This window comes from Calliphora vicina, chromosome 2 (genome assembly GCF_958450345.1).
Source record: "Calliphora vicina chromosome 2, idCalVici1.1, whole genome shotgun sequence".
Lineage (NCBI taxonomy): Eukaryota > Metazoa > Arthropoda > Insecta > Diptera > Calliphoridae > Calliphora > Calliphora vicina.
Genome location: NC_088781.1, coordinates 104,860,149 through 104,873,282, shown reverse-complemented (window position 1 = coordinate 104,873,282; position 13,134 = coordinate 104,860,149). Strand labels below are relative to the sequence as shown.

The window sequence follows — 13,134 nt, the reverse complement described above, 5'->3', positions numbered from 1 at the left end:
CCGTTTAGAAATGCCAGATTTATTTCCAAAAAATTTTGATTCTGCCCCACTGTGCTGTGGCACATATATTAAATGGTCAGATATTTCAGCTTCACATAGGCACACTCTCAAACAAAATCCATAAAAACAAAACAATATTCATGCCCTGTCATGTTATAGCATTCCCCTCATAGTCCTCTCTTCTTGTTTTCTCCCTTTTCTACTAATTTCTTGCATTTACTGGATATGGACTACTCATTGTCATAATGGTGTCGTTGGCGTTGTTGTTGTTACAATTGTTCCATTGTCCATTATATTTTGACAGCTGCACTTGTTGCAACATTATTACCATTGTTAGCACCATTATTGTTGGCGTTGTTGTTGTTGTTGCCACTGTTAACATTGTTATTATTGGCCAAATTGTTGCTGTTGCAATTGCTGCTGTTATTTGTATTTTGCTGTGTATTTGCATTCGCATTAGTGACATTAGCCGACTGATGATGGTGATGATGTTGCTGCTGCTGTTGCTGATGATGTCCCCTCACCAATTCCATGTACTGAAACGGTACATGGAAATTTTGTCCTTTGTGCTCGACTATCAAATGACCACGACATGTTGAGGCACCAACTACCGTTACACTTTCACCTTTTTTCAATTGTTCGGTGGGCGGATTTGTAATCGTGTCCTCAGGGAAATTCATTTTCATAATACGATTTTGTGGAAAACATAGTTTTGTATTGCCGGTGACAGTGTAGTTGCGTGACGGTGGCACAGGGGGTGGACGTTCCTGCAAATAGAGAACAAGTTTCAAGTTTATAAATAAAACAAATTTACATAACAAAGAAATTGTATTAAAATTGTATTAAATAGGAATATGAATTTGCAGAGTAAATTTTTTTGCAACTTTTATGATTAAATTTTAGTTGGCTGTATAAATTTGAGTGAAATAAATCGATTTCCTTAATATAAGACTTAATAAGCAGAGTGAGTCAATTAAGAGATGACAATTTGTCCAGGTTTTCAGTACCCTCACATATCATTATATCATATATAAATGGAGGAGACATAAGTAAAAATACGAATTTTTACCAAAAATGTTAACACAAAACTAAACTAAAATACACGAATCTGTCAGAAACATTTTCTGAATTGTCAGTGTTGAAAGAATTATCCAAAATAGATCCATAAATGGCCGAGAGATAAGGGAAACCCAGGTTTTAGGTTCTAGTAAATATTGTATGAAGTAATTGGTTATCATTAATACTACCATATTTATTTTTTAATATCTGGAGAATTGTCGTTGCGAGAGTCAACATTTTTATAAATCTTCACTACTTTATTATTGTAGGTAGTCGGTATCGATCTCTTATCGATGCCTCCAATAAAAATAAAAATTTAATATCTGTATTTTTCAAATAAATTTGTGGAAAATTCAGAGATCCGCTTGCATTGATATCGCGAGTCAACTACACATAAGTCCTTCACAGGCTCTGAACACTCTATTGATATATTGATCCTAAATGTAATAGGTATTCAGTTCGGCGAGACTTGCTACTTCTGGATACTAGAGATGTAGGATGTAAGATTGCTTATTCTTGAATCAAACATCTAACTCACTATTATGGACTTTGATAGGATGTTCAAAGTTATATCTTTTTTCAGGCGGGAATGGAAATAAATAGGTGAAAAGGTATACTCTCAAGGTTCTCCTGTGAGGAACTCTGGAGCCCTTATTCCGTCTTCCAGATAAAGCCAGTGCTTTTCAGGGTAAGATATTAGCGATCTGAAAGGCATGTATAATATGGCTCAGAATGGAAATGTGTAGGGTAGCCACAAAAATACAATAGAAAGCGCACTATAGGTATAAATAATCACTAGAAACTGGAAACACATATCTGTTATAATGGGATTACTCGTCAATTGGCTAACGGTAAACATTCGAACGGAAAGGAGACAATTGTTCATCTTGTCTGTGAATGCATACATTTCTTAAAGAGTACACTCGGAGAATATTAATGCCCTTTTTGAAAAATAATCGCGAATTTGTAACTCCTGTAGCATCCGTGAGACCCAACCAACTACTACTAAATTGTGTCAGACTAGTATGAAGAGATCTTTTTGACAGTCCAGTTCATAAAAGAGACTTGTATCAAGATATCTTAGCCTAGCTTGGGGCAGTCACATTGAAGATGTTGTTCCGATTCTTCCTTTTATTTAACTAAGCTTCTTCTGCAATATGTTCCATATATTCAATCTAAAGGACGCATTAATTCACTGTAAAAAGCCTAATCGAATTCCTACCAAGAGAGTCTTCGACCTTGCGCAATCATCAGCGGTTTTCTTTTACACAATGCCACCATGACCTAAAATTTTCAATCACGAAATCCCGGGAATTATTATACCCTTCACCTTCGTGAGAAGGGTATATATAAGTTTGTCATTCCGTTTGTAATTTGCACAATATAATTTTTCGACCCTATAAAGTATATATATTCTGGATCCTTATAGATAGCATAGTCGATTAAGCCATGTCCGTCCGTCTGTCTGTCTGTCTGTCCGACTGTCTGTTGAAATCAATTTTCTGAAGACCCCAGACATCTTCGGGATCCAAATCTTCAATAATTCTATCAGACATGCTTTCGAGAAGTTTTCAGTTTCAAGTTTTAATTAACATCTTTACTTAATTTTTGATTTAATAAGCAAAACATTGCCAATTCAGAATTAAAAAAATTAAAATAATTATTTTTTGCAAATTAACAGATTTAATTGGAATCAAAAGAGGTTAAAAAAAAATCTAATGGAAATTTAAGCCATTCCAATACTAATGACAAATGGTGACAGGATTGTATATAAACAAAATTAGCTTTTTAACGAAGTCTATATTCGTAAAATTTAATAATTTGTTCTAGGTGGGATTTCCTCGGAAATTTAAAAATTAATTCCGATATCCCGAGAATTGAAAAAGCGCGGAAAAAGTAAATCTCTACCTAGAACCCATATTAGCTATGCAAAGTGTTTTTTTAAATGGGCAAGTGAGTAAATGTAATCGAGAAGACATTTGGACCTTATTACGTTCAAATTGATTGCCTTGATGTAAGGTTGGCCACATTGATATTTATGTTTCAATTTTCGAGATTTAATTCTACAATTTTTATCGCGAATTTGTTAATGATGTAGGTCTGAGAGAGACCAATAGGGCAAGTTCATGCGTTGCCTTGAAGAATAGAGTTTCTTGACCAATCGTTCTTTGTCGGTATTCTAATCCTAAAGGCCCTAACAAAATTCAGAGTAGGTACTATATAATCGTTGCCCCATGATTGACTTGTATTAGTTGTTAGTACTAACTTAAATATTTTTTAAAAATTCCTTTATAATTATTAAAAAATAATACATAATTTTGATCACAATCACTTTATCCAATTACTAAAGTAATTTTGAAAGTCTATAAACCTTCACTAACCGTTCAATAAAAGAAAAATGTACATACATGCTCTACTTATAGTCCAACAAATTCTATGAACATAATTTAGTGGCGTATGTTTGCTTTAATATTTATTATCTCTTTAATCATCTTTAAATCCGTTGACATATTCACTGTTCTTTTATGATTATTAGTTATATTAAATGTCAATTTCTTACCATCATGGATTTAAGGCAACGTGCATCCATAGAATTCCAATGCAAGACATTTTTTTTTTTTTGTAAATAAATCATGAACTACATAAACTAAATATCAACTACACACAGTTTATATTAAAACAAAACAGTTGGGAAAAAAAGTAGATATACACTTGAATGATTAGATATTGTTACGAATTTACATTAACGATTCAAACGACTGCAACATTCATCATGTTTATAAACGTGTCCATCAGTAGAAGCTTCTAATTATCAACAATGTTGAAAGCTGCTAACATTAACAATGAATCTGCTAAAAGCAGCTATTCTAGTTTTGTCCGTTAAGATCATTCATGAAGCTACTAGAAGGAAGATGACGCTGTATAAATAGTCATAGCGGTTGTAGTCGATAGTCTGTTTATCATAGGCGCTGTAAGAGTTAACATCAACTACATTCTTGTACATTATAAAGTATAATTTAAGTGGGTGTAATATTGTGAATTATAAACGTGTATTTCTATAAAACACCTAGTGACTATTTAAACTGTTGTTGTGTAAATTTGAATAAATAAAGTTGTTACAATTTTAAACTATTAAACTGCTTTTATTTGCAATCAAAAGTATACGCTTTATTTAAAAGAAATAAACCACCGTTTTTAAAAGTTGAAAACGTAACAATATTTTAAACGAGCCTTAAATTTTCCAACTGACTGTTACTGTATAATACTCTAAATGTTTGCACATTGATGGAAAAATACTTCGCCTTTGTTAGCCGATGTTTGTAAAATACTAGCGCATACTAACAAACATATTTAGGGTAAACCCTAAGGCCAATAAGATAACAATTATACTCAAATTTTTTGGGATAATTGAACGATGAATTTATTAAAAATATTTAACTCAATTCCAAATTTAATTACTAGCCCATATTTTCTTAATGTATAACCTTACAGCACACCCTAATTAACTGTACAGTAAATTTACTTTCATTGGACTACAACCCACATCCCCTAAAACTGCTACTACTACTCCTACTTCAAACCATCATTACATTGTTGTACTTACCAAATCTAATCCAAAGAGGCTGCATGTTTGCTGTATTATCTTTGTGTCACATTTTTCATTGGGATCCGGTGGTGGAGTGCCCGCTATAGGCTGTGGTCTGGGCCTTGTAACTGTACCCAGATTTGTGGTTTTCGCCGACAAACGCGGTAGTGAAGTTGTTAAAGTAGCGGCGGCCGCCGCTGCTGCTGCAGCAGCAACAACTGCATTAGAAGCTGAAAATATACGTGCAACAGCAAAAGAGGAAACAGAAAGAACATTAAAAAAATAGAAAAATAATGAAAATTGAAGTTTTATTTCTTTTCGCTGCTTAAGCAATATATTACTTTTATGGCAAATGGAAATAATGAGTGAATAAATGAATGAATGAACGAACAAACGAAGAATGAAATTTAGCTAGGGATTAATAAAGAGTCCTCGGGGATTGAGTATGTTTTGTGTCTTTATTAAGTGACAATATGTGGCTAAATTTTCTATGATTAAGTGTGTTTTTGAATATTTATAGATAAGTAGATTATTAAGTATTAAGTAGGTAGAAGAGTTTATAGCAAAGTTGTTTGTTAAGGCTTGATTGTTTTCTAGTTATGATTAATATTCAAACATGAAACTGTGACACTAACTATATTTTTGAGAAATGTAGTTACATATGAATTTATAACCATACAAAAGTATATGAAAGTTGAAAATTTATTAAACGAATAATCATAAGAAAGTGTTTTTAAAGTCATATCTGTCATTTATTCTCACTTAGTTATTGAACATTATAGCGTAAACAATAGGGTATTCAATCGATTAACCGATTAATTTTGGAATAACCGATTAATCTTCGAATAATTTAAAATTGCCGATTTTCAAATATCAAATAAACCTATTAATTTGTGTCAATTAACCGATTAACCGAAATTCCTTATTTTGTCCCTTTAACATATCTTTTTGTATTTATTTTTCCATTTTAATTCAAATACAAATTTCAAATTAAAATTATTTATTTTTTCGAACATCCAAGAAAAATGTTTAGTGAGAATAACAACTGCCATATTTAATTTATATGTATTTGAAACTTTGTTTTCATTTACATGTACAGAACTTAACGAAACTATCAAAAGTATTCAATATCTAAAACAATCCAAAAATGACACCAATGGTATAACGAAAGATTTGATATGCTTAGAAAAAACTAAAAAAAAACTGAGATATTGGATATTCTTTATCATGCTTTCGATTTCTCCAACATCTACAATCAGCGAGAGAGTTTTTTTCCAAGTCAAGTTTTATTAAATCTAAAGAAAAAAATCGTTTAAAATGAAAAAGTAATTAAATTATATACTTTTTTTAAAGATCTCACTATAATCCTAAAAACTCAAATGTCTATACAAAAAGGATCTCAAATACGATATTTGCTATTATTTTTTGGTTGAATTGTTATGTTTTGCTTGTTTTTATGTTTTTGTACACAAAATTCGTGGTTGTATTCATAGAGAATAGACATAGAGCGGAAACTATCCTGTCAAAGACCTAACTAGTTGTCAGAAACCTAAGTGGTGAGAATGTATTAGTAGAAAAAAACTTTGTGAAAACAAAAACAACACTCGTATGTGTGATTATTTTGAGTAATTTTTTTGTTTGAGTTTTTTCTTAGTTTCCGCTCTATGTTTCTCTATGGTTGTATTTTCAATTTAAATTAGGTTAATCGAATAATTTTAAATTAACCGATTATTAACCGAATAAATCTAAACCCCGATTAATTATTTGCTCGGTTAACCGATTAAACCAGAAACCCGATTAATTGAATATCCCAGTAAACAACAAGGTTTTTTTGCTTTGAAAAAGTAAAATTTTTTCCCAACAAAGCGTCATATGTGGGAAGTTTTTCTTTACTTCTTTAACCCTCCGTTAGTCGCAATCATTTTCAATCGAGACTATTAGCAATGTATCAAATTGATATCAATAAAAAACGTGCGTTTCAAAAATAATCTCTTCACTTTTTATTTCGAAAACATAAAAACAATATTAAATGCAATTTATTTAAAAGAGTAATACAAAAAAAATTTCAGTAAAAATATTCATGGCTATTCCTGTTCTCACTTTCACCATTCACCGTATTTTTGGAAGCATATTACAACAATATTTATATTAAATAAAGTTTCTAAAATTATATAATTAAGGTTGGAACAATCGCGTCTAAACATTTATAATTAGAAATGCTGAAGAAATTACATAATATTGTTGTAATTATGCTTCCAAAAATACTTTGAATGGTGCAAGTGAGAACAGTAATAGCCATGATTGATTATTTTATCAAAAAATAGCTTAAAATGTAGGGTGTTTACAAAAATTTGCAATAAAAACGGAGCTTTAATTTGAAAAAAGTGCCGCTGAAGCACACCGATTGCTCACCAAAGCATCGGTGAGAGATGGTTTGTTCTGCTCGGAGTGGTGATTTTGATCCTGAAGACAAAGATCCCCTAGACCAGCCAAAAAAGTTTGAAGACCAAGAATGAGAGGCATTACTCCAAGAAGATTATTGTAAAACTCAACAAGAGCTTGCAATATTATTGGGAGCTACTCAATCAACAATTTCAAAACTTTTGCAAGCAGCAGAAATTCGGTACCATACGAATTCAAGCTGAGAGACCTTGAAAGACGATTTTGCAAGTCCGAAATGATGCTCGAACGCTATAAAACAAAATCATTTTTGCACCAAATAATCACATGCGATGAAAAATAGATCCATTACGAGATCGTATGTGAAGCCCGGCCAATCAGCCGAATCGACACAAAAGCCTATATCTATATTTGGTGGGAGCAAAAGGGTCCTATCTATTATGAGCTGCTGAAAGCTGGCCAGATCATCACAGGGAACCTGTACCGAACATAACTGATTCGTTTGAAGCGAACATTGGTCGAAATATGCCACGAATAGTCGGCCAGACATGAAACTGTAATATTTCATCATGACAAGACTCGGACAAATGTTGCAATATCTGTTAAAAAGTATAAAGAATAAAGTCGAGACCGCTTTGTAGTAAAGACATTGCTCGGACTACTATTTTCTTCGATCGATGCAGAACGCTCTATCTGGGATACTCTTCTCTTTAGTACATAATATACGATATTGGCTTGATTCGTTCTTGGCCTCAAAAGATGAGCAGTTAATTTGACTCGGAATCCATATGTTGCCAGAAAGATGGGAAAAGGTCATAGCTAATATTGTACGAGATAAATCCTACAAATCTTAAAAATCCCGCATTTATAAGTCATTCGGCCAATACATAAATTTCGAAAAACGCAAAACCATGTTGCACTATTAATTCTGCCAAAGAGCTATCTGAAGTAGAAGCCCAATAGAATAACAACAACAAATAAATATCTGGGGTTAAATTAAAAAAAGTCTTAAATTTGGAATGTCATGGTTTTCAATTCATAACATCACTTATGCAGTGGACAGTGGGGCAGAATCAAAATTGTTTGGAAATAAATCTGGCATTTCTAAACGGTTGGTCCGATCGGCATAAAATCTGAGCTGCTAGGTATTGAATATATAATTTCCGAGTTATAGGCATTTGAAAATTAAAATTTAAAAATTTCAATTACTTAATATACATTTTCGCCCAAAAAAACAGTAAAAATCTACTATTTTTTGAATTTTTATATTGAAAATCGTTTATTTTTGGATTCATAACTGATACTGCTCTGAAATCTTTTGTATATTAATGGTAATTTAGTTGTCTAACTAACAAAATAATTCGAGACAATTCCGTTCTTAAAAATGCACCATATTTTTAAAAAAGCGAACCAAGGTATGGAAAAATGTTTAAATTTCAACGCTTTTCAAAAATATAAAAATCTTTGAAATCGGATTGGAAAATTTTACGTGTTTAAAAATTGTACATATCTAAGGTACCCTACTTTGAGCCCCAATAGGGCCCCCTGGTCCCGATTGGACAAGCTGTTTAGAAATTTCAAATTTATTTCCAAAAGATTTTATTCTGTCCCAATGTGCAGTGGTGCAAAAGACTACAGATCTGTCTACCATTTTACTATTGCAAATGAGCTTTTTTCTGGATCATTATTATTTGATTAAGAGTTTTTTATGTTTTAATTCCATTCTCACTCTCAGTTAGACGGGCCATGATTCTTTTATATTTTACGAACAAACACTATAATTCTAACCATAGAGAAATATACATAGAGCGGAAACTCTTCTTTCAAAGACCTAACTCAGTTGGTGAGAATGTATTAGTAAAAAAACTATGTGAAAATAAAAACAACACTCATATATGTGATTATTTTGAGTAAAATTTTTGTTTGAGTTTTTTCTAGTTTCTGCTCTATGATTCCAACTTATTGTTAAACAATGGAGAAATAATAGTAAATCTTTTATTTTATTAAATACTTTGATAAAATAAACATATCATTAGGAATAAGGAGGTAAATTAATTGAATTAATTAATTAAATTGTTATGGCCAATCTCCATAAAAAATAATAATAAAATATATTTAAACTCACCTCCCACTCCAAGCGTGTTATTATTAGCATGTGCTTTTTGAAGTTTTGACGAGGACATCATTAATACTCCACCACCATTTGTACGCGTTCTCTGCTTAACTCCACCCATTTTCTTGCGCCACTGCCAACCACGCCAAGTGGCCTGTACCAAAGTGGCACTCTTATTACGAATCTCCGTGCGCAAATGTTCTAAATGCTGACGTATACCCTCGCTTAAGAACACATGACGTTTACCGGGAGCCCAAGCCAACGTAACGGAGCCCTCCACAACAGGCGGATTTTCCATGGCATATTGCAGAATGATATTGCAACATTCCTCCATTTTATCTTCATTACGGCGTATCAGATGGAAGGGAGCCAACATGCGATAACGAGCATTAAACTGTTTGAAACGCATGCGATGAGGAAAACCAGAAGCCATTAGATTTACAGTTTCCAGGACTTGTAAGGAGCGTATCTGTTTAACCACGGTCATACGCTCAAAACAGCCAGCCGCTTCGGAAGAATTACTGCGTATACAGCGCACAAAATGAGGACGAGCATGAACCAGTGTACGCAACAGATTATCCAAACGTGTATGGAAGTCTTGCGTCAAAGTAGAAACGGGTTCATCACCATTCAGCAGATCTGTATGAGAAGTGGGCGCAATGCGAAAACTCAAACCCCGCGGCACACTTTGTAGAGCATATAAAGCTTTTAATTCGGAACCAAATAGGTGTGTGGCAAAACCAAAATTGCAAGTATGTTTATAAAATACGGCCACTAAATCATCCGGCACCACATCACGATTGGTGTCCAAAAAATCAGTAGCATCATATTCCACACGACCAGCAAAATGGCGTATCATATACATGCGAGGATCATGAGGTTCGGTGGTATGTTTTATCTCCAAACGCGGTGAACTGCGATGTTGCACCTTGATTTTGGCCACATAACTTTCGGCGGTACCACGAGCTGCACATTCTGCATCCAGCATGCTAAGCAATCCCGTGCGCAGCGAGGATATTAAATCTATGCAGGGGACATTATCCACATAATCCACTTCGGTATCGCAGACAATGCCCTCATCACGACACGATTCCACCGAACTTTTAAATATATGAGTATTATAGAAATGCTGCATGGTTTCGGCACACAAATTAATGCATAAATGTTCCAATTGGGCATGCGGCGAAGGTTCCTCAAAGCCAAACATATCTAATATTCCAATGAAGCCATCTGTAGCATGACGCACGGCATTATTTAAGGCAGCCATGGATTTCGAGCCCGAGTTACCACCAATAGTAGAGGCATGCTGAGAAGCCACATCTCCTTGATTGTGTACCGATTCATTTGAGTCTGAACTCAATGTGCCCAACGTGGAACCCAAACGTTTTAAACTATTTGCTCGGCGCACAATTGTGGCCACTGTGCGACAGTACAAAGCTTTAGCCAAACAATCACGCGTCATATTTGACATGTTGGCATCACACACCGATTTAATTAATTGGCCACGAGCATTGTGTGTGCGTGTGGTTAGACCACGAAACAGTGCGGCTGGTGGTACACCAAGCAAACTGGCAACAGCATTTAATTCTGTTTCACCTTTAACATCCACTTCCAGGCTCTGTAAAGAAAATGAAATCGTTGTTTTAGTGAAGATAACAACCTTTTATGTAGTAGAAATTAATAGACTAGTTTAGACACTTTATAACAGGGTGATTGAGATACTACATATCATTGCTTGTACTGTAATAGGGTGACGTTTATTTAATGTAAACAAAATGTTAAATGAAAAGCTGTAATTTTATTAGGTTTGTGTCACTGATAACAAATGCAAAAATTATAAATTTTTCTTTTTATTATACTTTCAAATAGAAAAGATGTTGTGAAATATCAAACATGTGTACTATGCCTATGTTTACACCAATAAGAAACTACTGAATTTTTTTTAGTTTTTTCCATTCAAATCAAAAACATTTTTCAACTGGTTTTTAATAAAGCTAACAACTTTGTCTTTTCATAATATTGTATACACTTTAGCAGCCACAAACCTTCCCCCGACTACTCTCCAATAGATACCCTGCAGTTCATTGAACTAGTTCCGACACGTCGAATTAGTTAGCCACTGAGAACTACCACTAGTGAATTTTCAAACCACGCGTAATGTTATTAAGTGGTGAATTTAAATTGAGGATGTCATTGCAGGTGGCCGATTGACATAATCTGCATAAAACTTCACTATTAAATTCAATAGTACTAATTCTACTGCATTTGAGAAAAAATATAAAACAAATTTATCAGAGTGAGGTGTTGAACTCATAAACTCTTATTTTCTAGTCAAATGTTCTAACCACTAAGTAACAGAACTCTAATTTGTACTGCCCTATATTTGTTATTAAGAATTGCATGTGAGTCTACTCTCAATTTTTGCATTTTCTGCATCATCAGCGAGAACGAAAACACGATCGGCCACATTCAGCATTACATGTGGCCATCGAAGTATATTGTGGTGAATTTTATTTTTCTCAAATTTATTTTCAAAAACTTAAGACGAATATCTGACTATCAATTGATAATGAGAATTCTCATTTGAATTTCGGAAAAGAATAATTGATATTGAGAATTTTCATTAGAAAATCCGAAAACCCCAATTGATAATGGGAATTTCATTTATAATTCGGAAATGAAAAATTGAAAATGAGAATTTTCATTTAAAATTCGAAAAAGAACAATTGAAATTGAGAATTTTTACTTTAAATTCAGAGAAGCTCAATTGATAATGAGAATTTTCATTTATAATTCGAAAAATAAAAATTGAAAATGAGAATTTTCATTTGAAATTCGGAAAAGAACAATTGAAATTGAGAATTTTAATTTCAAATTCGGAAAAGAACAATTGATAATTAGAATATTCATTCACTTAATTGTGAATAAATTTGAAAAGAATGCATTGATTTTTATGATCGATATCTCATTTCAGTCCTATTACATGTGGCTTTGCGATAAAGCAATAAATCTGTACAATTTCTGTCGTTTTCTATTTTTTTAAAACAAAAAATTAGCTATTTTTACGTAAAAAATATATTTTTTGCTTCAATTTGTTATTATAACTCCGAAACTGAGCTGATTGAAACGCAAGATATATGTGAAAATTTGTATACAGCATGGTGAAAATGTTTTAACCCTTAAGTGCATGATTTTTATTTTTCTATAAAGTATCAAATATTTAGTTGATTTTTATTTATTATATTTCCTTTAGTTTTAGTTTGATTTAGAATATATTTAGCTGAAACTTTTCGTACTCCATTTGATTTTTCTGAATTAGAATCTGAATTAGTATCAAGCTTATATTCATCTAAAATTAAGTGGAACTGGAATGTAGACAATTGGCAACAATATGCATTAAAGGGTTAAATATTCCATCATTCGAAAGAAGAACATTAACTACTCAATTTAATATACATATATCAAACAAAAAACTAAAATTTTGTGAAAATGAGCGTATTCACTTAATTGTGAATAAATTCAAAAAAGAATCAATAGATTTTTATGATCGATATCTGGTTTTGTTGCTATTATATGTGGCTTTACGATTAAGCAATAGACTTGAAGAATTTCTGCCGTTTACGATTTTTCAAGAGTTTTTTAAAACAAAAAAAAATTTTATTTTCACGTAAAAAATTATGTTTTTCTTCAATTTGTTATTATAACTCCGAAACTACTAAGCGGATTGAAATGCAATATATTAAAGGATTAAAGGTGATGTAAAACTCTTTTTAATAAGAAAGGTCTAATACTTTTTGAGTTCTCATTAATTATGTGGTAAAATGCCTACCAAAGTTTATAATTTTACTTAAAATTTTTTTAAAAAAAATCTATCCATAGAATTGAAAAATTTTACTATTTATGTACTTAGGTAGCCATGATGCATTTAATCTATATAGTAGTTAGTCAAGCCTTGTTTTGCTGTTGACCTGTGTAA

At 32.4% G+C, this 13,134-nt stretch overlaps 1 protein-coding gene across 1 annotated transcript in view; it reads right to left on the bottom strand.

The window, feature by feature from the left end:
- Positions 1-523: 523 nt before the first annotated feature.
- LOC135951983 (myosin-G heavy chain-like) overlaps positions 524-13,134 on the bottom strand; it is a 64,411-nt gene continuing 51,800 nt past the window's right edge. Inside the window, exons 6-8 of the mRNA XM_065501749.1 lie at positions 9,171-10,776; positions 4,689-4,875; positions 524-784 (exon numbers count right to left, since the gene is read on the bottom strand). Of these exons, the coding sequence (XP_065357821.1) occupies positions 667-784; positions 4,689-4,875; positions 9,171-10,776 (1,911 nt within the window). The 3' untranslated portion in view covers positions 524-666. The remainder of the gene's footprint in view (positions 785-4,688; positions 4,876-9,170; positions 10,777-13,134) is intronic.